Source organism: Falco cherrug, chromosome 11, assembly GCF_023634085.1.
Source record: "Falco cherrug isolate bFalChe1 chromosome 11, bFalChe1.pri, whole genome shotgun sequence".
Taxonomy (NCBI): Eukaryota; Metazoa; Chordata; class Aves; order Falconiformes; family Falconidae; genus Falco; species Falco cherrug.
In genome coordinates this window covers 34,052,845-34,078,702 of record NC_073707.1, presented here as the reverse complement: position 1 = coordinate 34,078,702, position 25,858 = coordinate 34,052,845, and the positions used below count along the sequence as shown (strand labels likewise).

General features: G+C 40.4%; 2 protein-coding genes across 2 annotated transcripts in view; both read right to left on the bottom strand.

Moving 5' to 3' along the window:
* The window catches only part of LOC102047329 (transmembrane 4 L6 family member 1), a 54,734-nt gene extending 54,536 nt beyond the window's left edge, over positions 1-198 (bottom strand). Inside the window, exon 1 of the mRNA XM_055723624.1 lies at positions 70-198. The gene's annotated coding sequence lies outside the window, so the exon portion shown is untranslated. The remainder of the gene's footprint in view (positions 1-69) is intronic.
* Positions 199-1,229: 1,031 nt separating this feature from the next.
* WWTR1 (WW domain containing transcription regulator 1) overlaps positions 1,230-25,858 on the bottom strand; it is a 77,879-nt gene continuing 53,250 nt past the window's right edge. The window contains exons 3-6 of the mRNA XM_055723353.1: positions 17,570-17,769; positions 6,726-6,859; positions 6,070-6,182; positions 1,230-4,991 (exon numbers count right to left, since the gene is read on the bottom strand). Coding sequence (XP_055579328.1) covers positions 4,807-4,991; positions 6,070-6,182; positions 6,726-6,859; positions 17,570-17,769 — 632 coding nt within the window. The 3' untranslated portion in view covers positions 1,230-4,806. The remainder of the gene's footprint in view (positions 4,992-6,069; positions 6,183-6,725; positions 6,860-17,569; positions 17,770-25,858) is intronic.

The following is a 25,858-nucleotide window of genomic DNA, read 5'->3' as shown; positions in this document are numbered from 1 at the left end:
TGAGACGGCGGCGGGGCCCCGAACGCACGGGCGGAGCGGGCTGGGCGCGGCGGGGCGCCCGCTCCTCACCTCAGCGCCGCCGCTTCCCGCCTTCGCGCGTGATGCGCGCGCCCTCGCTCCGCGCGCCGGCTTGCAAGGGACGTGGTTTCGGAAAGGAGAGCAGTGCGGCGGCACAGCTGCGGTAGCGGAGCAGCGCGGCACAACCCCCGCCCCAACACAAGCGGCAGCCTGTCTGCAACACTGCACGCGGCTCCGGTCGCCGCACTGGAAGACGAGGTGCTAGCGGTGGGCGCCGCCCCAGGGCGGTTGCTCGCCGGCAGCGGCGCTGCCTGGAGCCGTCCCGCCATCCCCGCCAGCGGAGCGCCCCGGCTAGCGCGGCCTGAGCGGAGCCCCGGGCCCAGTAGGGCGGGGTGGGGGCCCGCCGGCGCGGCCGTTCCGTTGCCTTGTCGGGTGGGAAAGCCAGGCCATCGAAACGCCTCCTCCAAACGAGCGGGGGTCTCGGCGCACCGCGGCCCCGGGAAAGCCCACCTCTCCCCCCCCCCCCCCCCCCCCCCCGAAACGGCCCGCTGTCGGCCCCCCGGTAATGTGGGGCGCGGAGAGCCCGCAAGCCGTGGGGGGCTGCATCAGCCGCATACCGGGCGACCCCCGTCGGCACGCGCTCGGCCTCTCCGCCGAACCAAACCTGAGCGAACCGAGCCCACGCGCCGCCGCACGCCGGTGCGCCTCTTCGGGCAAACGCGAGATCCTGGCAGCAGTATTCTAACAATTAATTAGAATAATTCTGTAAGGGCATGACTCAAGGAAGACTATTAAAATCCACAGTACTAGTTGCACCGGCTGTTGCAGCCCCGGGAGCGGACAGAGCCGCTCCCCCCCCGCGGCCTCCAGCTCCCCGGCGGCGGCGGTCAGGCGGGGCGCCCCGCCTGCGTGTGCGCGGTATGAGTTACCGGGTGCCACTAAAAGAAAAAACGATGGCACCGGGACGCACGCTGTAACCGCCACTAACGGCCATGGCAACTACTAATGAAACCGAAACGTAACGGTAAAATAACCCATTTCACTTGCTAAGTGCTAATTAATTAATTCAAAATGTATGCCTTTTGCACACAATAGTACGTCTGTACCTTTATTCCAAGCAGTGTTACACAGCTCCCTAGGAAGCACGTACTAAAATCCTCCAGAGAAAAAAAAAAAAAGAAACAATATAATAAGCCAATATGCATCCAAAATCTTTTAAGTTCATTTATATTTGTTTTTCACATACAAGATGGAAGAAATAAAAAAAAACCCAAAAAACAGAATCAAACCCTGGATACAACAGTTTGATCTGATCGCTTTAGATACATAGAATCTGTTGCAAGGTACTCAAAATTAAAAACAAATGCTCACACATGCCATATAATAAAACAAAAAAATAAGTAAATAGAAAAGCTAAAGTACTAGCATGTACATGGATGTATTAGGAAACAAGTTTATTTGAACACCCACATTTTTCTGTATTTAAAACAGACATTTGAATCCTTCCCTTCCCCTAAAGAGCATTTGTTGTCAAAAAGTCAAACCCAATCCCTCCCCAGGTTACATTTTAACAGTAATACCAGAATACAAACTGTAATTAACAGCATCCCGTTACTTCTGTATCACCAAGACTTAGATCTGCCACCCTCACCGATGGTCAACAATAAAACCGTCCAGCTGGAACATTTATTGTATTTATACTACAAGTAGGCAGTGTACGTTTAGTAAAATAAATGTTCAAAACCTGAAATAGTACAGTGAAACACTGTCACCAATAAATCTAGTTTTGTAAGAATTATATACGTTTTGCATACTTTAAAAGTTCTGCCATAAGCCTGTTTAAAGCCAGAAACTTTAAAAAAAAAGAAAACTTTAAAAAGTAGATTTTGTTGTTGCTGTACTTCATTTGATACATTCTCTCCATTACAAAAATTAAAAGCTCACAGCATAAAGCATCACTTTTAACCACAATTTGGTTCATGACAGTAAAAATCTGATCAAAGATCTTGGCAGTTCTTTTACACTTAAGTACTGTTTCACATGCTGTTGGTTTGTTATGGAAGTAATATGGAAATATAGTTGAGGGGGGTGTGTGTTACCTTTTTAAGGTCTTTGGACCAAGAGACTTTAACCACCTGAAACACCAATAAAAGAGAAATCAATTTTGTAGTTCCACCATTCAGATAAACATTTTGGGTGCCTTTACTAGGAAACCACTAGTACAACACTAGTACAACCTTCAGCCAATGAAAATCAGTGTAGCCAAACTGAAGTCAACACAGGTTAGCTAATTCATACCAGCTGAGAACCTGATTTGCTTGGAAAATCTTTTATTATGACAAAATTTAAATTTACAATAGTACAGACTTACTAGCAAGTGAACAAACTGCATTTTCTAAACATCATCTAATGATGAGCAATATCAACTGAATCATACTAGAGCTCAGATCTGCAGCTACTGTAAATGGTTCTAGCACCAATGGGTTTCAGTTTGTTAGGCCAATTATGCAGTGCTGATGAGTTGGCCTTACAAACTGGCATCACAACCAGACACCACAAAAATCTCCAAGTCTTTTACCAAAGTCAGTCACTTCATTAAAGAACAAAGCCTTAGGACCATCTGGTTTTCATTTAGGCTGAAAACCTGAAGAAATCCTTAAAAGAGAGAGACTAATCATAATTACAGTAACATTGGTCAGCCCTGCCCGGTCCCCTGTTTGTTGAAAGAAATTTCTGTTATCTCAACAGTTAGCGCTAGCAAAAATAATAATTAAAAAAAAACACCAAAAAACCAAGTAACTCCTCTAAAAGAATAAAAGAAACACAATGCCCATACAGTAATTAAATTCTGTGCAGACACAACTCTGCTGTCACATCTCATTTTCTACTAAAAAGACCCCACAACATAAAAAAAGCTACTTTTCTCTATGTAATAAAACTTCATGACTGAAGGTCTTTGCCTTCCATCTCTTTTTTTCAGAATTTTGTTGTGTGTGCTTTTTGTTTTCCATCTTCTGATATCACATACACCCACAAGTTCATCATCAACATGACAATTTATCATATCAAGTTCTTCTTTATGTTCTTTACTTAACACCGGTGATTTGTTTTCTGTGCATCCCTATCCGCGGCCACCCTTCCTGGCAAGGATCTAGGTTTGTTACACAATCATTTGTCTTCCACACCTACTCCATGTTCCCATCACTTCATCTCTGAACTTTTCACCTACCTTCACCCAACCTGAGGGAAAAACGTCTTTAGTGACCAATATTGTGGTGCATCAGTAAGACCTTGTTAAGTGTTAATAGACCTGGCAAATGCACATTTACACTGAGTGCTACATCTCTTCCTCTCTCTACACAGCCTGGATTAAGCTGAAAGAAAAGTTTTAATGCCTTTAATTAAAAGACATATTTCTCAATATAAAAAGCTTAAATTCATAGATTATAAATAATATAATTTCAAAATATTTAAGAATTTTAGGACTTCATTTGCATTTCAGGGGAACTGCAAGCTTAGTGTCCTTGATGCCTTCTCAGTCCCAAACCTCTGATAAAGAAGTATTTGTATGATATACAATAAGTAGAAATACACAGAACATGCCTTGTGTCCTGTACAACAATTACAGTAAGTGAAAGACCTAAGAACTAAGCAACTTTACCAGACAGGTTGCAATACTGCTTTACCACTGCCTTGATAAAGTTACCATCTTTTTTCATGTATACAACTACATGTAATTTTGACATTGTCAGTTAAAAATATTACCAAAAACTGTATAAGCAAGGGTTTTTTTCCCACTACATACAACACTAACGAGTTGTGCCACATTTTTCAGACCTCATTTTAAAAGCATGGTTTTGCATTTATTTGCCACAGATTTTATCTCTATAAAAAATTGTTTGTTCATATGTTAAGTTACAAAATTGTAGTGCTTAATATAATAAACATCAAAATCTAAGACCTTTTAAAAAGATGTTTGTTTATAATACATTGTTTTGTTTTTATAAGGCAGCAGTCAGTACCAGTCTGGTTTATTTTGCAACAATATTGTAGTGTAAAATTGTTGCTAAACAGTTCTGGTACTTTCAGATTGGAAGTATTTATTTTCTGAAAACTATACAGTAATATACTGAAAAAAGAAACTGCAACAGTACTGTTTGTGCCTTTAGAAATATATAAGGAGAATTATTATGGCTGATATGGATCAGATTTAATCTGTATTCCATATAGTACAGTTAGTTACAAAGAATGAAAAAAAAAAGATTTTTAAAGCTTAAGTAACTTGATAAAAAAAGCCTCTGGTATTATTGTCATAAACATAGTAATAAAACTGCCCTCGTGGTCTGATGCTGTGCACATTTTTTTGAATCAAGTGACCTAGTAGTTAGCTTTTGTGATTCATGAAGGGTTTGTGATGTTAATCAATACCTAGGAGATCAGTCAAGGACATGCACAAACACCACCCACTTTCTGTCCTTAAAAGTCAAACATTTCTGCCTGGTCTGAAAAGGTAAAGAAGTATACAGATATGTGAAGAAGTGTGCTTTCATTTTTAAGAGGAAAAAATATATATGCATATATGTATTTTTTTATATATATATATGTATTCTGTATTTAAATTAGTGTCAATCAAACCCAGGCAGAGAATAAATTGACCATAAAGATGATGTAATAAAAGTCATTAAGGCAGTAAGTTGTATCGCTTGAGGATTTTCAGATATTCTACCTCTACCTCGAGAGGAAAAAGAAATGTTGAATTGCATCGTAGTCCAAATCAGCACTGAGTAATTACAGCCAAGTAAGGAAGGGCTCATTTTTGTTAAGTACTGACTCCACATCGTTGAGAATGGGGATGAAGTCTTCTGACTCTAGAGTCCCAAGATCAACATTTGTTCCTGGAAGGCAGTCGAGGAAATCAGGGAAACGTGTTTGTTGTGGATTTATGTTCATTGTTGTCTGTGCTATGGTATCTCCTAGGAAAAGTAAAGAAGAACTTTTGAAATACCAAACTCTTATTGTGGGTAATTTAACACAACACAATTGATACAAAAATTATATTCCTCCTTTCCAGTAAGCACTTGTCAGCATTCCTATCCTCTACAAAAGTTATCTCAAAACCGTATTTGCTTGCAGAACGCATATTCTTCTAAGAGTTAATGTCATGTCCTTGCTTTGCTCTCAAAAGCACAAAAGGCCCCTTCCAGCAGTGTTCAAAGTAATCATCCTCTGACCTTCCACTTGGGAAGCACAACAGTTCAAAGTTTACTGTCTGCACAGCAAGCCATACAATCGAGTTTTACGTAAACCCTCTATTATGCTCTCTGCACAAGGCTGAATTCTGTCCATAGGGCATAACTGAAGAAAGTGTTTTACAGCAATTCAGCTCGCAGTAATATATTATTTTTTCATCAATTAGTAATAACAAGCATTATAATATTTAATAGAGAAACCATTCACTCTTTGCATCATCTACAACCTCTGATGACTTCAGAAGGAAGTTTACGTGAGGAAAGGCTGAGAATTTCACTGTCTGAAAAAACCCGGATTTCCTAGTAACTTATTTCAGTATTTTAAACAGCATGAGGACACTCATACAGAAATAAATACATTGCAAAACCTAAACTAGGTAACTACATTCTGTCTGAAGAGAAATCCAGCTTTGCCATTGTAAGAGACTTATTAATGAGACTGATTTCCCAAAGTTAGAAAATGCAGTGATTTGTCCCAAGATTGTAACCCAAGACCACATTTTTACTATGTATGAAAACACAAATCAAGGCTCACATTTTCCAACTTTGACTTGTTTAGTATCAGTCTAAGGTAAAAGGGTAGAATCTGGACCTAAGTTGAAGATGAGAACCTTCTACGCACTAAGTAGCTTTTCTAGGCGCTAAGTACCTTGTAGGCATTTCCACACACACCCCAGTCTCAGCCTGTTCTCCTGCATAGGGAAGTGAGAAGTTATCGTTGTTACACAATTATAAAACATTACTGGGTATAACACAATGTTATTAGTATCATTATACTGTAAGCTAAATTAGAGTATTCTACCTGTATCCATCTCATCTACGTTGCTGAGGAAATCTTCAGGTGTTGTTGGTATACTGTAGCATCCTAATCCCAAGCCACTGTCTGTACTCTGCTCCCTGGAATGGTATGGCCCACTATAAATTGAAACGTGAAAAAGCGTCAGTAAAGATGTTCAGGTAGACATAGTCCCTGATCATAGTGTTTGAAAAAAGCTATCATAGGTTAGATATTCAAGTTAAACACTAAATAAGCCTCATTCTGAACTGTTGGCCATTAATGTGGTCATGTTACATCAGCCCAAATATAAAGCAACTGAAGTGAGGCCACTCTTAAAATTCTAAAATACACACATGCATATATGACTCTCTAGACAAAAACAGTTCTGACAGCCTAAAAGAATTGAGTTTATTTATGCTTAGGTAATGTACCTATTCTACCTAGAGTCTTCTACATACACCTACAGTGCAATTAAATCCACCTGTTACCATTTGTTTGATTTCGCTAAGATTACTTCTTGAAGTACAAACTGAAAGATTTCAGGTCAGCCACTCAGCCATACTCCCTGTTCACAGTAAGTACGGAAGAAGATGATAAAGGAAACTACTTCAGAGATACAGCTTTAAAAGTGTAGAGAAGGCAACAGAACCAATTGCCTAATGAAGAGGACATGAACTTGCCTGTTCAAGAAAGGATCAGATCCATTACTTGTAATAGGCCTCATGTCTTGTGTCATGGCAGGCGTATTCACAGCTGTCTGAACTGGGACCATGTTCTCTGAGTCCATGGGAAGTTGTCTGCACAGAGCAGCTTCCTGAAAAAGCAAATAAATACAAGGGGAGGGTTATTCCAACAGCTCAGAAGTACTGCAGTCTTGTAACAAGTGAAAATGTAATATATACACATTATATATAGACGGCTATTTTTTCATATACATATATATTCAGGAAAGTAATTCTAGACAATGTAACTGATGACTGTTGGTTTACACTGATGTGAAGAAAATCATAAGGTAGACAGAGAGTGTTTTCCATACCCACCTGTGCTGGCTTAAACACAGCAGAACCTACCCTTCAGTTCCTAGCTCGGCTGGATGCCAGTCCCATAGTTCAGCCAGGAGACAGGTGTGCTTGAGGACTTTCTAATCAGCTTCACACCAAACCAGGGAGCCCGTTTGCCTGTTTAAACTACCCTCTCTCATTTTGCGTGTTGCAGATCATGAAATGCTCATATAAATGGCTTTACTGGCAGAGCTGTCACACTGACAGCCTCTCATGAGGGGTAGTGGCAGACAGCCAGGTCGAGTCAAACCTTGAACAAGGGCAACTACCTGTAGAATGACTGCACTTCTATAGCCCTGCTGCCTGCAGAGAGAATCCCTACAAAATAAATCACCTATGTTATAACTTCAGACACCTTGTGCATCGCCTCATCATAAAACTGCACATTACAACTGATTATTGACAGCCTAACCCATGCTTCATGGGCCAGCTAATTCCACTTGAGAGTTTTTACACGCATACTTGAACTGTGCTATACTCAAATCACAATTTCATTTTACTGTTCAGTGAGACCAAGTTCTTTGAGAGCTGAAGCAGAAATAATAAACTAGTTTAAAACCTACAGATTCAAATTTAACCTCCCATGTATCTGTTTCTAACAGCTTACCTTAAGTGAAATTGCCCTCAGTTTAAACTGGTGCAAAAGAGAGTAAAATCAGGCACTGAAACTAGTTGAGTTGCTACTAGATGACATAATTTGCTATATACCAAATTACAAAGAATATCACTTGCAACCATACAGTACTTAACATGTTAGAAGAAAACCACTAGAACCAAGACTTTGACCCAATAATCTTTAGAATGAACCCTCTGCCTAACGATAAGCATATGACTAATGACCTGTCTCATGCACACTGTCTTTAGGATGAAAAATTAGCAATTAGAGCCAAAGGAAACTTGTTTCAAAATTCCTTCAGAAAGAATAAATTCTTCTAGCATTATCTCTGCAAAACCACCATGACATCTAGTGGTACAAAGGTTTAGACAAAGGTTGTTTGGCTCCACGGGGATGTTCCAAACAAATATCCTAAGACCTTAAAATAAGAAAGCTGTACCTGTTTTTTCCCTAGTTTACTCACCTTTTTTTAAAAAATGGAATAAGCAGAGGCAGCATTTCATTTAAATCACAGTAGAGAATTTTTTCCATTTAATCAGTCATTCATTCTCCCAAGTACAGAGATTAACATGTTTTTGAGGCTGTAATATGTTTTACTATGTTTTCAATTGATTTCTTCATTGAGAAGGACCGGTGTGGGCTCTTCACGAATAATGTAACAATTATTCATTGGGAATTAAAATATATTGGTGCCCATTAATGCAGTATTTCCTTCATACCCAAATTATCAATATATTCACTGATAAGTAATAATTTGCATTAGATTTAGTAAGATTAGATTGATTAGATTTAGTAATATTTGGTTAGTTCGTAAGTGTTGAGAATAAACAGTCTGAAGAGCCTTAACAGCTTATGTATGTCGGTACATTTGTCAAGTGACAATTCTAATGGTGATGTTTATGTTTATGAATAAATCAGCTGGAGTCTGTGAAAATGTGCGAACTTCAGAAAACAGGCAGACCGTCTTTTTTAACTGTCTACAAGAAGGTACTGAAAGTGTTTTTTTAAAATATAATAGCAAGTGCAGCAACACAAGAAAGGCTAGTACTAGAAAAACAGCAAGAAAGAAATAACAGAAAGATAAAGAGAAGAAAAGGAAGAGATAAAATGAGGCTGGATATACTTAGCTAGGATGTTTTTTTAATTAAAGTACAATCCAGTAATGAAGTTCATGTCTTTGATACTTAGGCTGTGCATTTTCAAATCTCACTGGACATTTTTTCACACTAATAAAGGTAAGATCAGAACAGAAAAATTAAAGAAGGGGAAAAAAAGAGAAAGAAAAAAAAAAAAGGAGAGAAAAAAAAAGCCTTTCCCCTAGTTTGCTAACATGTAAAATACATTTTGCTGTCATTTTGGTTCATGTTCATGCCATTCAAATCATGTTCTGGTTGCCATCATTCTAAAAATCAAATACTAAAAATCAAATACTAAAAATAAAATAACTGAAAATATCCTGTTCAAGATCCAAGTATTTGCCTCTTTCAGAATATTGTGACTAAGTCCTAATTCGATGGAAATTACTTCTCTTTGCTACCTTGCTAACACGTTAGTGCACAGAAAATACTGCCCCAATACCACTCTTTTTTACTGTAAGGGTGACAGACATTGTAACAGGTTTCCCAGAGAGGCTACAGAGTCTCCATCCTTGCAGATATTTGAAACCTGATGGGATGCGGCTCTGAGCAACCTGCTGGAGCTGACCTTGCTTTGAGCTGGACAGCTGGACTGGACAATCTCTAGAGGTCCCTTCCAACCTCAACTATCTTGTGGCTCCATGAATCAAAGAATGACCATATGCATACATACATCTTCCTGTACAACATTTTGCTTTTCTGTTTGGGACAATCTTCTTAATAATTTCTTGCCAGTTGTCATGCCATTTTTTTTTTTCAACTATCAGACAGAAATTCAATTGTATTGCTCAATACAATTGCACTGTATCAAACATACGGCTGAAAATGTGTTGCCTGTAGAAAGCGATGGAAAATGTTTTCTGTATCCTGCAACTTCTCAATGCATCATATAGTACAAACCAGTGTCTCAACTTGTTGGGGACTGTGTCTGTGTGTGTTGGGTGGGTAGGGGACAGCTTGACAAGCTTCCTGCTCATGAAAGAGAAAAAATACTAAAGCTGAAAAGTTGGTAGCAGCAATTAACCAGAGATGACAAAGGCTAACAACCCACTTCTACCAGAAAGCACTGCTGAAGAAAAACTATGGAGGTAAAGACATGCACCTGTAGAGAAGAAAGGCCGTTATTTAAGGGTGTATTTGTTGACAATTAGTAGGTGGATTCACAGCAAGAGTTTTGAAACTCTTCTGATAAAAAATGCCAGATGCCTAGCAGGGATAATATTCTAGTGCCTTGTGTTTCTACAACAGGTAATGATGTATCGACAGCCTAAAGTTCTATCTGAGTAATTACTTTTACATAATTGTTCTCATATACAGGCAAAGATGGCATAATTATTTCTGAGACTAGTAAATTCCATCACTTTAAAAGACTTGTATTGAAAACAGTAGCTGGAAAAAGGTAACATAAGGCTTTTCTCATTCTTCATGTCGTGCCTTCCTCCTTTGAGCACAAACACACCTCTTTCCTCTCTTAAATCTATGATTCCTCCCATAGCTTTCCAAAACAGCAAAACACAAAGAACTAGTAGAGATCTCTGAATCTCCAAATACTTAAAAAATTCAGTTGCACACAAAAAGTACATTGCAAAAGAAGTGTTGTTCACAAAGGGAGTTTTATATGTTTAAATCTCCATGAAATACATATTATTCCTCTCACACTGAACTGCACAGAAATAGGCAAGTATTCCCTTACAGTTTTTTTATTTCCCTTACAGACTGACACAAAAAATGTCCACCAAATAAACAACACTGAAAGAAGAAGATAATTTCTTACATCTGCCACTGCTGGCTTGTTCTGTCTGGCAAAAACAACCAACCAAAAGCTGCACCTGTATTACCTAAATTTAGGTTAATATAGATACACAGGCTGTGTTTAAGGACACTCCTACCAAAACAGCTGAAGTTCCAAGATGAGGTTTATCATAGGTCAGTATGTTTTTTTGCATGCTGAAAGCCCTGGGCACAATGTGCTAACTTTTTAATTGCATACACAGTATAACTGCTCTGAGCACACTTAGCAAGTCTGGTTCTAAGCTCTGGTTGTTTCATGTTATGCTAGAAGAACAGTTTTCTGATAATGCAATGTCTGTGCCACTCCAATAAAGAGCTGTAACTGTACTCGAAACGACTAATTGTAGCTAACAGGTGTAAAGTGACAACAGAACAGGTTTTATTGTGGGCTAGATGCCCAAGCAAGTGCCACAGGCAAGCCTGCATAGGCCCAGCTGAAATGTCACTGCTACCAAGCTGCCAGACTCAGGTTAGCCTATACTTCCTCCAGCCACACCTTTTTACAGAATAGACACAGGCACTGCCTTCCTCCAGAAAGACACAAAGATTTTTCTGTATCATGTTGTGAAGGAGAAAAACTTGAATCACTGGTTAGCTTCTGTAACTTACCCCATTTCCATGGTAATTTAATTTCCAAAAGAAGCTCAGAATAGACTGCTAACAAAGTAAGAACAAGGGCTCAGAGACTACATTACTTCTACACATCAGGCTGCTTATCCTATGGCCAGTAAGATGAAGAGTCAGCCATTTGAGAAGGATTTTTGTTAAACTTCAAGCTTTTTCATTGAACTGCCTTCCACAAATACGAAAGCATTGCAAAATGTCCATTCTTTCCATGGCACTGGACTTACTGGTCCTGCACAAAGTGCTGGCTGGCTATTTTCCATCCTGCAGCTGACCTATGCAATCAGGGAATCCAGATAGTGGTCTCTTTGGAAAACCCAGTGCCAACTGCTGGTTGGTCCCACAAGGAGAAATTCATACCCAGATTTATTAATCATGTCCCCAGATAGAGTAATTGGCTCTCCTAACTGCTAAGTGCAGCAGGGCCAACAATTAATTCCAGGAATGTTTAATCTACTACATGATTTAGACAGACCTTACAAAGCAGGACAATTTGTGAGCTGAAAAGCCTCCAGCACTCTACAGGAAGACCCACACTGGCATCTACAAAATCTAAGTTCCCGTCTCTTCTTTGTTGCAAGAAACACTGCATTTATTATACAGTTACTTCATCTGCTCTCGTCTGGGGAATGGTGTGGCATCTCCCCTGTCTTTATTTCAACATACTGCGCATTGCTTGTAATATTAACTCAATAGTACTTTATAATACTGAACAATAGACTCCTGCATACTGGGAAGCAGAGTACTGGCTCTACCATACATTGAAGTATGCTTCTCCTCTGATGCTGCCTGATGCAGATACTGGTTCAGAAGTCACATTACAATCTTCATACTGCTACAAATGTTAGACTTCTTTGCTTCTTTGATACTATTACAGCAGTGGTCAAAAGTAACAGAGGAATTACACAATCACAAAAGCTGCGTGGCAGCCTCTTAATGTCCTGTTCTCTACTGTAACTGTGACTACAAGGTTCTTAAGAAGAATATTCAAGAATCTCCTACCCTAGGTTAAAAAGTGCAGCAAAAAATGCCAGAGACCTCTTGCAGCCCTGCGAATGGCAATATTATAGTTGGAAGCTACAATAATAGCCTTAACTATTCTAATTAGCTCTTAGCTGGCAGCTCTCAAATGCAGGAGTGGCTTCTGTTGGCCAGTAGATACAACCCTTAGCATTTAGTTCAAAAAGGACAAAATGCCTGTGATGATCCGCTTGGCACTGAAGCGTATGTGGTTTTAAAAACTCAAACGGATTCTCAAAATCAGTAACAAAACAAAATAAATTAAAAAAAAAAAAACCACAGTACTCTGATTATGACAAAGGCATGTCAAAAAGCTTCAGCAGTGGTTATTTGCTGAATATAAAAAATATTTAAAAGCTTCAAAGCATTGCAGTGAGCTGAATTATTCACTGCCTCTGAACACAATTCTGATGTGGAGTCCTTTTTAGCTGTATGCCAGATAAATCCAGAAATTTGTTGTCACATTTCCTGGAACCCTCCTTGGCAGAACTGAACTGAGTTCCATGCTTAGTGGCCAAACGGCCATTTCCAGCTGGGGGAGATGAGCAAGGGCATTTTTATGGTGAGTTTACATTGCTAGTCAGTGCAATTCCTTTTCTGCCAGTCATACTTAGCGTGGCAAGTAAGACATCTAGACATTGCCCATGCCATCAGTAAACATGACTGTGGGCTAGTCTGCACAGGTGGAAGAGCACAGCAGGGCACTTCGCTGTTCAGGTTGCAGTAGGCCAGTATGGTTCTACTCTGCAAGGACAAAGCAATGATAAATGTTCCTCTGCATTCCCATACGCTGATCCTTCTACAGCCTCTTTTGAGGTCCTCTATCTTTCTATGCACAAATTTAAGGAATGGGATCAGGGATAAGAAAGGAACCTGTGAGAAGTCTTGCCTTTTTGTGACTGTAACCTTCACAATAAGGTGGAAGATGGCACTTGTGCACACAGAGAAGTGCTGGCACATCTTCCCTGCAAGACCCTTGCAGAGATTTCTTTTTGACATCGCCTCTAACTACTTCCATTTCCAAGAAGCTCTTGAGCAGCAAGCAGATTCTCCCTTTTCCTTTGGAAAGATGACAAAAACAAATCAGTAAGAAAGGGAATTAACTCTTTCCAGAATGACAAACCGGAGTAAGGAAACATTTAAATAGAAGCTGTCATACTGGTTTTCTGAAATGCTGCCATTTTTGCATGTACTCAAGTCTCCAGTTCTAGAGGCTTTACCAACTAAATGAAGAGGAGGACAAAGAAGGAAACAAATTCCTCAAGCAGAGCTTCCAGAACTGTGTATTCCTCCCAGCTGGGTGTGCTGCTCCACCCGAGCAGCTGCAGCCCAGAATGTCTGTGGGGAGGCAGCAGCTGCTTCCAGGCTGAAGGGAGGTTTGTGACCCTCCACAAGAATTCCTCCCCTCTCACTCAACTCCTCACAGTTGCTAGCAGCAGCATGCACACTTAGTCAGCATTCTTCCCTTAGATACGTTACACTAGAAAAGCACAAGCAGCAGTGAAGGGTCAGGGCAGGAGTAACTATGTTAACACTGAGGAGTCCAGAGGGATTTGTCACACTCTTCTCAGCTGCCAGGGTTGAGAGGCGCTCAGGTGACTGGCAGGAAGTTCACAAAGTTCTGTTAGGATGGATGCATTTTGCATCTCGCTTTCCTTCGGTGGGGAATACGTTGTTCCCCAGGAGCTACACCAGTTTTGAAAACTTCAGTAATGCAAAGTGATACTGTCCTGCTTTATATAATGTGGAGCTCAAACAAACACAATAAACACGATAGATGCAGGGTGGTACTGGGCATAGTAAGTTGGAGTCTTGATTAAGTATGACACAGCTGCAGTGTGTGTGTTAGTTTCAAAGTAAAACACAGCCAGCAGAGTAGTGAAACCAGCCCTTGTGTTAATGGCACAACTGTTTTGAAGCTTCATTTGCTCTTGTCCTGAAGGAAGAGCAGAGCCAAAGAGAGTAAAAATAGCTAAACACGTTATATTAGCACAATGACAATTATAACCAAGCTCATATCAGATATCCCCACTCTTTTCCCACAGTCATCTCTATTATGTTCTGACATCTTGATGGTAAAGGAGAATTCAAAAGACTTGAGATCACTGCTCATGTCAAAGAGCACCACCCTGAACACAGTTCTGCACATACAGGTAATGTATAATGTATAATGTAACTCCCAAAACCTAAGGGTAATGGAAATTGAACATGGGCACAAGATGTTGGTGCCTGTACGGTTTCCAGACTCAGGTCTGAACTATGGAAGTTCAATTCCATCCTGACAGAAGCAGGTAAAAAAATTCAGAAACCTCAGTGAAATTGTACCTGCCTTTCACCCTTCTTCAGCAAGGGCACTGAGCATTTGCCTAACTTTGAACATGTATATATATATGCACTAAAGATGACAGGAATAATCACATGCAAAGATAGCCAAGTGTTGTTGCAGGAACTATAAAAGCACGTAATTTTAATGCTCTTTTATTTTTCTCCAAATGCAGCTAGACGGTGCTGTACAGTTTCAAAATGTATTAATGAATTTTTTGTCATTACTTTTGTTAAGTAATTTTTTTAAAGTTCTTATATATTTAGAGGAAGGAGGGAAAAGAGTAAAAAATATAAATTAAGCAAATATATTGTAGAGTGTTTTTACAAATATTCTCAGTAATGTTTTTGTGATTCTACTCGCCAGACATCCATCTTGATTTTGTTATCAATCTCTCTTTTACAAAAGCCTACTATATGATACTGTGCACATTCATCTTACATTTTGTCTTTCAGTCTGCAAAGATGATGTTACTAAGGTTCCAAGCGTGTAACTGAAGAGAAATTTGACTTACATATAGTCTGTACATGGGAAGAAAAGTACAATCATATTCTTGTTGTTGGAAGTCTGTATTAGTATAAAGCCCCATATCAAACTGCATTTTCTGTATATGAGGAAAAAAAATCACTCTGAAGAAAATTCTAATAACCTTTAATTTGATGACTGATTGTAATAATGTCTGTTATTACTTTTTGAAAAGTGATGTTTCTGTAAAATGCAATTAAAAGTTGTTTGTTCTGAAATAAAAGCATGGGAAAAGAACACCTCACATTCTCAATCATTACAGACATTAAAAAACTCTTCTTCCATTAATTTTACTGACGTAGTATGTTTAAAAAAAAAAAAAAAGCCAAAACCCAACATATTTAGCCAAACCATCATTCAAAGGCTGCAGAGAGAAAACCAAAAAGCTGGCCATCAATTTTAGGTTTTCATGCATGACTGCTGCCTCTAAAAGATGAAAAATCTTTGTGAGCACATCTCCCTTCTGGTAAATCTGCTGTGACCATCCAGATCTCTATTTCAGACCTAAAGGTTTTAAAGATTTATGTGTCCCTTTCTTTACTACCTACAAAGTCTTCCAGAGGTCGTTGGGATGCTCCAGTCTGGTTTCATCACTAATGTGTTCTCTCAGTCATTCTCCTCCAGACTTGGAAGAAAACGTGCATCACTCCTCACTTACTTGCGGCTAGTCAACCTATGACACGTACTCTGCTACTCCTCCTCACAGGGAGGTGTGTGAGGATTTTTCTTAGGCTTATTTTTGCATATTACCCAAGTCACTAACATTTTGAAACTTTACAGCAAGTTATGGTTCTCTAATAAATCATCAGAAAAGTCCAGCCAATTGGTGTCATTAGCCCAGTAACAACCATGCTTCTACCCACTGCAAAGAAATGTCATAGTGTATTTCTAAATACAGTATAAACAAATGTCACCCTAAAACAACTGCAAATTATGGTCCAATCTCAAAGGCAAAAGGTCCGAAGGCATGAAATAATAATTCCACAAAATTATTATTTCCACAGAAGATGGAAGCAAGGATGGTAACCCAGCAGAGACATTGTCTGAGCACACAGGGATGAGGTTAGCGAAGCTAAAGGCCAGCTGGAATTGCATCTGGCCAGAGGAGTCAAAGACAACAAGAAGGGCTTCTGTAAGTACCTGGGCAACCACAGGAAGGCTAGGGAAAGTGTGGGCCCACTGCTTTTCCTATAAGGAAAGGCTGAGAGAGCTGGGACTGTTCAGCCTGGGGAAGAAAAGGCTCGGGGGGATCTCATCCCTGTATATAACCACCTGCAGGGAGGGTGCACCGAAGACGGGGCCAGGCTCTTCCCAGCAGCGCCCAGTGCCAGGACCAGAGGCGACGGGCACAAACTGACACACACGAGGTTCCCTGCGAACATCAGGGAACACTTTGTCATCATCACTGTGCGGGTGCCTGAGCCCCGGCACGGGCTGCCCGGGGAGGGGATGGAGTCTCCCTCCTTGGGGGCATTCAGAAGCCATCTGGATGTGGTCCTGGGCAACGGGCTCTGGGTGGCCCTGGGTGAGCAGGGGGCTGGAGATGATGACCTCCAGAGCTCCCTTCCAACCTCAGCCAGTCTGTGATTCTGTGGCTTTGTGAAAGTTACCATTTTTAAAGGTACTTAGAACTGTAACTGCAGCATTTACAAGGCCACCAATAATGGTGTTATTCTTGATAAAATGTATTTTGTTCACTCTGTTCCTGAGAGAAACAGATTATTTGTTTTCTCTAAGGAAGCTGATTAATATGCCAAGCAAAACACAGTATCACCAGTGGCATGGTCCATAATAGAAAAAACACAGTTGTTAAAACTGATTTCCTTAAGGTATGTAAAGGAAGTTACGTAAGTATTTTATCCAATATAAGTCATTATAAAGAGCTGAAACTTAAGAAATAGAACAGTAAACAGAACATCCACAAAGAACCGTCTCTGGGAAGTCTTCAAATCAGAGTTATTCATGTAAGACACGAATGTGATTTTATTTTAACTCAAAGGCAAAAGGGTGCAAATTACAGAGTCAGAATTAGAGTCAAGGACAACTCCATATGTTCTGTCTTTATCTTAAGTGAAGCATGAACATGGTCAACTATGCAAGCCAAATTAAACTGAGAATACATCAGTGACAGTTACTCTAGATTCAGAAACAGACACAGAACAAAATTTGGTCCTTATGCTACTATTATAGCTGGTAAGGAAAACACCAAATCTGTAACTCCTGACAGATGGCCATTTTGTGTTCTGTTCAATGCTAGTTTAGAGAACAAAATGAAATACTCTATTTATATTAGCATTTTGGTTGCCCTCACGTAAAACAGTTGTTAATCTTGACATAAAGTAACAGAGCTACTTAACTGCACCTGGTAAAAATCTGGATGTATTGAACTAAAGGCTCTTAAACAAAGCAAGAGTATCCTTGGTGTTACCTGTCTCAGTAACTCCTCCTGACGCATCCTAATTCGCTCCCTCTCCATCTGGATTCTCTGGAGCCTCAGCTTCTGCTGCTGCTGTTGCTGTGTGGTCAGCGCACTGGGCAAATTCAACAGCCCTGGCTGTGGAGTCTGGGGAGGACGACTCTGCTGTGACATGGCTGTGTTGGGTGTTATTTGGTGCTGGTGATTCATGACTGTGGGAAAGAAAACAAATCATGGCTGGTTAAAGAGAATCATACTTTAAGATAACAGAGGGCCTAGGACACTGTTGCTTGCTTACAGTATAGAGTTATTAGAATTACTGTATTTCAAATGGCTGAGAACTACTCGATCTGGCAAGATTTGGTACTAGTAACTGCTTGATAAATTATGTTTAATATTTCATATGTGTATAAAACACGAATACTTATAATACAGCAAGTATTTATAGTCATTCTAGTATGTTCAACTATTTACCTAATAATATGTAGTAAATGACATGTAATTTTTTAAACTGAAAATTTGTCTACAAATGTGTGCTTGTAACATGCAGTAAGGTAGTAAAATTATTTTCAATCTTAACATTTTCTTTATTGACAGATCTACAACATTTTTCTGTCCAAAGGACTATGATTTTTATCTTCCTTTTTATCTTTCACTCCTTGTTCTTACCATAAGAACAGAAATCTCAACTCAGTTCTACACTTCTCAGACCTGAACGTATTTATGCTGTGCCATGTGTCTGACCTTGAAGGATACAGTACAGCAGCCACTGTTAGAAGTGTGCATTGAAAGAAATGGGCTGATGATTTCACAGCCTGAATCAAATGTATGATACACATACAATGCAAAATGCTGAATTTAACTCACTCTGCCAGTTCCAAGTTAAAAAAATTTTTGAAAAGTTGACTTTACGCTAGCCACCTCTCTGCCAAATCAGGTCTTGTCTTGTCATTCTTCAACTGGAATAACGCAGGTACACAGGCATTAAGCCAGCATAAACTTTGCCCTGCTTCATTTGACAGAAATATTTACACATCAAATCTGAATCAAATTTTTCCTTCTGGGTGATCCCATATCACACAGGTCCAGCATGTAGAGTGTGGAACCATTTAAGAGTCCAGCTGCATGGTATTTTAGCTTCAGTGGCAAATCCAGCTCAAGCAATAATTCAGGTTAAAAACAGTCCTGCAGCAATATAACCTTTTCACGGACAAACAGCTGTATCCACACAAATGACATCATGCTTCCACATGAAACCAGAGTGTTGCTGTTTATCACTTCTTCCATACCCAGCTGCTTGTTCCTGCCCACATGCTACCCCTTCACTAAGCTGGCAAAAGCATTTTTGTGGCCACACAACAAACTAAAAATTGCCTGAGGATAAAAAGAGGGTATTTCCTGTCTAGATCAGTTCCCAGCAAAAGTAACTGGGTAGCCATGAAACTGCTTATGTGCGACCAACGTAGGAGCCCAGGTGGGAAAAACAAGCTAGTTGCAGGAAAGGTGGACTAAAGCCAGCACTGAACAGTAATGTTTCAGTGGTAAAAAAACAAAAAGGCTAGCAAGCTGCAGTGCTGAGAGGGGAAAGGCAGGAATGGGAGCTGGGTGCTGAAATCAAACCACTTTCCTAATGGGAAAACAATATATGAAACCACATTTTAAGATGCAGTGAATCTAGCCTTATTCACATTAAAATAAGTAAGAAATATTGTAAGTACAATTATTCAAATTATACCAGTGTAAACCTGCTGTTAAACTGCAGGACCATAAGCACTTAGGCAGGAATTTAACTCTTCTCATATGCGTAAGCACGTGCTTACATTTTTGGCATGTTGATGGTAGAGTGAAGAGAACAACCAGGCCAAGAATGCAGGCTGGCTGAAGGATTATCACAACATACCAAGTTCTCCATATGAAAATTGCTTTCATCTAAGCAGCACATGCAAATGATAGAACCAGGCAAAGTTAAGTAAAGATTAATAGCCTGTACGGTGTGTCTGGGATAGGCTCAGGGGTAGGGCATGAGTTGTAGTACTATTTGTCATGGCTATTTGTTGCCTTTGCTATATAAAATACTCCCTTCTCCCTCAGCTGATCTGTACCCACATTGCATCACAGCTGAAATTATACATGCAAGAAGGCAAAGAACAAGACAGCATAAAAATGCTGAGGAATACTTCTCCCTGAGCTATGGTCCCCAATAACCCTCCAAGTCATTTCTTCTCATGGAGACAGACAGAATATTTTAGTGTTTCTTGGAGTACATTTCTTTCAAGTAATACTATCCATTGTTACATACTATCAAGAAACTATAGGAAGCTCAGTACAACAAATAAAGTAAGCATTCCCACACCTTGACATTAAGAGTACAGAAATTACATCACAATGAATCTTCCACAAGTCAATTATGCCATATGTGATCGTATTTCTAAGAAACAACAAAAATCCATTCTACTTCCGAAAATTTATTTACATCATCTAAGTCTGATAAAGCTATAGCTATGGCAAGGTTTTACAAGTTTCAGCACAGGCAAAGGAGTAGGTAGGAGCCATCCTCAGCCAATTTCACCACCTGCATTATTTGGCTCTGCTTCTCTTTCAGCCAGTGCCTTTCCCCTGAGAGGTTCTTGGGTCTAAACCTCTGGACAATGGTCCACAAAAAACCAGATCTGTTCAAAATTACCACTCCCTGGAATGGCTTTTCAAGAACCATTGCTTTGGGTCATAGCGAGAAACTTACTGAAGGTCATTTGAACCTGCTGACCACCACATTTTTCTCCAGCATAAACTGCTTCAAGAAAAAATGGGATTCAGGTAACTCTCCATACTGCTTGAATACCAGACACCTATCTTCATAGCAGCCCAAACTGGATAGACTCAGAAACATTAAGTGTAGAGGAGTCATGAATCTGTGCTTTCAAACAAGTACAGATAGTTTTGTCAAGGTATCTGGATAGAGGATGTTTATGATAAAGTCTAACTTAAAATGGAGCATTAAATTGATATGGTGATAAAATCAATATTTTTTTTTTAATATCATTCAAAACCTGTTCATGAATACACAGATGCTAAGGCCCAGGTTTTGATCCTACCAACTGCATAACAGCATTGTTCCACTTGAATTATCCTTGAGTGCAATCACAATAACGTCCCATAAGCAAATCTAGGACATATGTGGTCTACTTTTGTGACGTCAAATCCAGATTTTGGGCATGTGCATGCATACATGTAATGCACATAAAGTTAATCTAACCAAATAGTCACTAGAAATTAAGATTAAGTTAATTTAGATTAGCTTAATCTAAAACAAATACTAACCGGAAATAAAAACACTATGAAACACAAGACTGTTAGGCAATTCCTTTTTTACATCTATTACAGAAAACAAAATGAAACCAAAAACAGGGACATTCTGTAGCACTTCCCACAACAACTGCATCATTCAGCTGCCCTAAAAATATACCCTAAGGGTCAAAATGTTACATGTACAGTAATAAAACAGCTGATTCTGGGAACTGGCTGAAAAGTAATTAAATCACGGCAGATTTGCAAGTACTCTTTTGCATTGCTTCCACTGAAAGGCCCTGAAATCATCATGAGCAAGCCTTCAGTTAATGTATTAACGTTTAGGGCTTTTCTATACCAGCCATTCACATGTGAAGGCACACGGAATGTGTCCTTTGCAAAACAGCCTGTCCAAATGGTCCTCCAGACTTTTGGCAAGCACTGCCCGTCACCTTCCTGGGGGCTACCATAGCCTGGGCCATATGAAATGCAGCATATAAACTCCAGTTTGAAACACTCCCACAGGCTAAACCACAAGGCCCAAGACATGCTGTGCATGGAAGATGAAGTGCTTATTCATCTTCCCCTCAGACAACAGCTGCCACTGCCACTTTCCTCAGCAGTTCTTGGCCTATATTAGGCGATCTGGGCACTAGAAAACTCCAGTTTGTGCACTAGCAAATACCCATAGGCAGCACATAAATCCTTCATATGTGTCATGTTTCCCTGCTTGCTCAGTTCCCTGTCATCCTCGTGCTTGTGCAGGAAACCATCTGACTCACTGGCTCCATACTAACAGAAATTCTTGAGCTTGAAGCTGTGTGTGAACATGCACACACGCTTGCAACTGGGGTGTCACATTGAGCAACACATTTTCCAGGACAAGAGAGGGGTACAGGATGTAGTCCCGAGGAGGCAGAGTACAAGAGAAAAGTTCAAAAAGCTTTATCTTCATATTGCTGATTCTGTGTTTGCAGAGTACCATCTAGCACACCTGCAGAAGAGCACTGCTGCTGCAGCTGTGCTAGACAATACTCTGCAAATGCAGGATCAGCAGTATAAAGATCTCACTTTCTATACAGAACTGATCATGGAAGATAAAGATGAGAAAACGGTGGAAAGATTTTATAATCTCACTGGGGAAAGTGTAAAAGAACAAAATGGACAGTATTACCAGGAATAATCCCCAAAAGTAATATAGAAATGGTTACTTATGGATAATCTTACATAAATTAGAAGTTCTTGATCCAAGACAGGAAGCGTTTATAGAAAGTATGACTGTGGCTCTCAGGAAAAGAATATAAATGATGGCAAAATGTCTTCAAGTTCCAGGGAAAACCCAGCTGAAATATCCAGGAAAACAAAGAAAACAGTAACAGCCAGGAGTGGTAAGCAAGTATATCAGTTCCAGCTAAAGGAGCCATCATTAAGAAAGAGACAGGCTGAGACAGTAGTCTGCTAAGCACAGGAAGATAGTGATGAAAATTCCCAGATTGTACACAACAGTCAGAAGACTGTGAGGAACAGAACCACTTTAAAATTTTTTGGTGCCAGAGATACCCTTGGGCATCCCATACTGTTGTGTAAATATAGCGATTGTCGGTGTCAGTCGTTTTCAGTGGAGAAGTCTGCAATTGCACAAAGCAAGTCCAGTTCTTCTGATATTCAGCAATTCAAAGACACTGTATGGGCTCCTGATCTATCCAAGACAAAAGTTCTTCCTGATCATGATGCCAGGAATAGCATCCAGCGTTGATATCCTCCACATAAGCCAGGAGTGAAACAGTACATTTTCAAATAATTAACAATATGGTTTGGTCAGAGTGCAGATTAGTTTTATGACTTAATGCAGATCAGTACTAGATGCTCTGATCAGGAACAGGTTAGTGCTGCACTGTATCCTGGGCGAGCCTGGGTCTAAAGGCAGCTTTACTACCTGTAGGTGGTGCAAAGCCCACACTGATAAATCATTCTGGACCTTGTGCAAAGCTGTGCAGGCATATCTAAACCATCTTTGCAACATGCTTCCAGACTCGGGTGTTCTGGAGAGCATAGTACAGAGATGCTAGCATGTCATCGAATGTGACTTCTCCAGAGGCACACAGATGTCATTCTATTCCCAAGCCACAGAGTGCAGTGCACATTCTATTCTGGAAGCCACAGAGTGCAGTGCAGAGGCACCCACTTCATTTTATGGAAGTGTATCCACCAGCCTCGAGAGGCTCACTGTCAGACCCGGGCTAGGTCTTCGTACAATTTCAGATCTGGGGTTCTCTGCATAATGCTCTCAAAATAAAGATGACTATACTACCAGAATGCAGACAGGCTTATACTGAAAACTACAGCTTCCTACATCAACAGCTATTCTGAGGAATTCTGACCCAAGAAAATCAGAAGACCTACAGAACTCTCCAGGTCAAAGAACATAAAGTCTATCAATGATAAATGATCTTTCCATGTTCCCTGCAAACCTAGTGGCAGCTGGAACTTGAGAGAAATGACACACAAGAAGGAAATGTGTTGATGCTACACACAAAGCCAGAGGCACAAAGACAGGCACTGGCAGTAGTAACACGAAATGCACAGCATCCGTAATCCTCCTAAACAAACTATCGGTCCAAAAATCCTGCAGTTTGGCAGAGCAGTTAAAGCTACTGAATGATGCTTCAGAAAACCTACTGCAGTAGTGCTGCACAAGCTGCAACCAAAAGCATTTGCCATTGGAGTTCTGACAGTCAGGGGAAAGGGACTCTGTGAACAGAACAATTCCACTAGGAAAACAGCTGGCTACAAGACTTTGAGATGTTTAGCAGAAATCTGCACGTGCTGTACAGTGTGCACAAGTACACAAAGCAAATCCAACAATTTGGGACTTACTGGCCACAAGTGGTTCAATATAGTGCAAATGTGCAGTAAGTCCATCCACAGTTTTTGAAAACTGCAGTTGCCCTGCTATGGTGGATTGGGCCCCCACAGCGGCAGTCACTCAATTCCTCCCCCCACTAGCAGGATCGGGGAGAGAACTGGAAAAGCAAAAGTGAGAAAAACTTGTGGACTGAGGTAAAGACAGTTTAGTAAGTGAGGCAAAGCTATGCACACAAGTAAAATAAAATAATTTAATCATGAAATCCCATCAGCAGGCAGATGTTGGCCGCTTTCTAGAAAGCGGGTACTCAGGACATGTAAGGGTTACTTGGGAAAGCAAATGCTGTATCCACAAACATGTCCCCCTGCTCCTCCTTTCCTCGGCCTTTTATTGCTGAGCATAGCATCATATGGTATGGAATATCCCCTTAGGCAATTCAGATCAGCTGTCTCAGCAGTGTTACCTCCCCATTTCTTGTGAATCTTCAGCCTACAGGCAGTCTGGAGGGGAACCAGTGGGAAAAACAGAAAGCCTCAATACTCTGCAAGCTCTGCTCAGGCATAGCCAAAACACTGGTGTGTTATCAACACTGGTTTAATCACAAGTCCAAAACACAGCAAACGAACAATTTTCCTCTTTTTTCTCTATTTCCTTCCCCACTGTGTACTTTCTATGCAGCATGCTATGCGTAATGTCAGGTAGGTTTTATCCTGCAATGCTATCCACTTGGGCAAAAATCAGCATCCAGGCAGAACTCCAGTCTCTTCAAAAGAACTGTGGAAAACTATGATATACTGAAGGATATAGTTATTACAGGACCAAGACTTTTCACTGCTTTTGTATTGTCCACTGTGTGAGTTCTTCAAACAACAAGAAAAAAACCTGGAATAAACAGTAATTTGCTTTTCTACAATGATACGCATGGGGAAAAGAGAAAAATATAGTACTTGGAACACCTTTAAGCACATCTGATATTGCCTAGATTTCAATTAATCGTGAATCTTAAATATACTAGTTGGAACGAAAAGAATCCCAACAATGTAAAAACGATCCCTATGGTATCTACTCCCAGTTTCCGCTGGGAGCGAGTCAATTTTCTTCTCAGCAGCTGGTACAGCGCTGTGTTTGGATTTGGTGGGAGAACAATGCTGATGGCACTGGGATGGTTTTGGGTTTTGCTGGGTGATGTTTGTACTAAGTCAAGGATTTTTTGGTTTCTCAGGCCCTGCCAGCGAGAGGGCTGGAGAGGCATGGGAAACTGGGGTGACACAACTGGGCCAGCTGACCCGAACAGGCTGGAGGTATATCCCATACCATATGACATCATGCTGAGTATATAAACTGGAGGAAGAAGAAGGAAGAAGGGGACGGTCGCATTATGGCCTTTGTCTTCCCAAGTCACTGTTATGCGGGATGGAGCCCTGCTGTCCTTGTCCTCGGGATGGCTGAGCACTTGCCTGCCCATAGGAATGGTGATTGAATGTCTTGCTTTGCTTTGCTTGCACATGTGGGTTTTGCTTTACCTACTGAACTGTCTTCATCCCAGCCCATGAGTTTTCTTACTTTTACTCTTCTAATCCCTCTGTGAGGGAAGTGAGCCAGCAGCTGCCTAGGGCTTAAGTCACCAGCCAGGGTTAAACCATGACAGGTATCTACATAAGCTTAGTTTGAGGGAAGTCTTCTACCTAACTTCTTTTCCTGGAACTAGTCAACCAAACCAGAGCTGAACTCCTGTACTGAATAGTTCAGTAACATCCTTTTTGAATATAGCTGATAACTCTTTGTCACTAAAGGTCTGAATGAGCCCAGTGAAGCCAAAGGAAAGTCTTGTGTCAACTCCAGTGAGCAACTTAAGAATATGACAATCTACAAATCTTTGTTCCTTATGAAATAACCATATGGCACATTTGTTATGATATTTATGCAATTTTATAAATGCCTGCTATTATTTACATTTGAGTTCTGAATTTGTATTTGAATGCTATAGGAACATAATGGAGTTTGGGTTCAAAAAAGAAAACATTGCAGTTCATGCTCCAACTAGACTACTCAATATGAATACTGATTTCAGTACAATGACACTCATCTAACACATCATTGACACTTTAACAACTCTTTTCAGCCTGTGGTCTGGGGAGCTTTAGGACCTC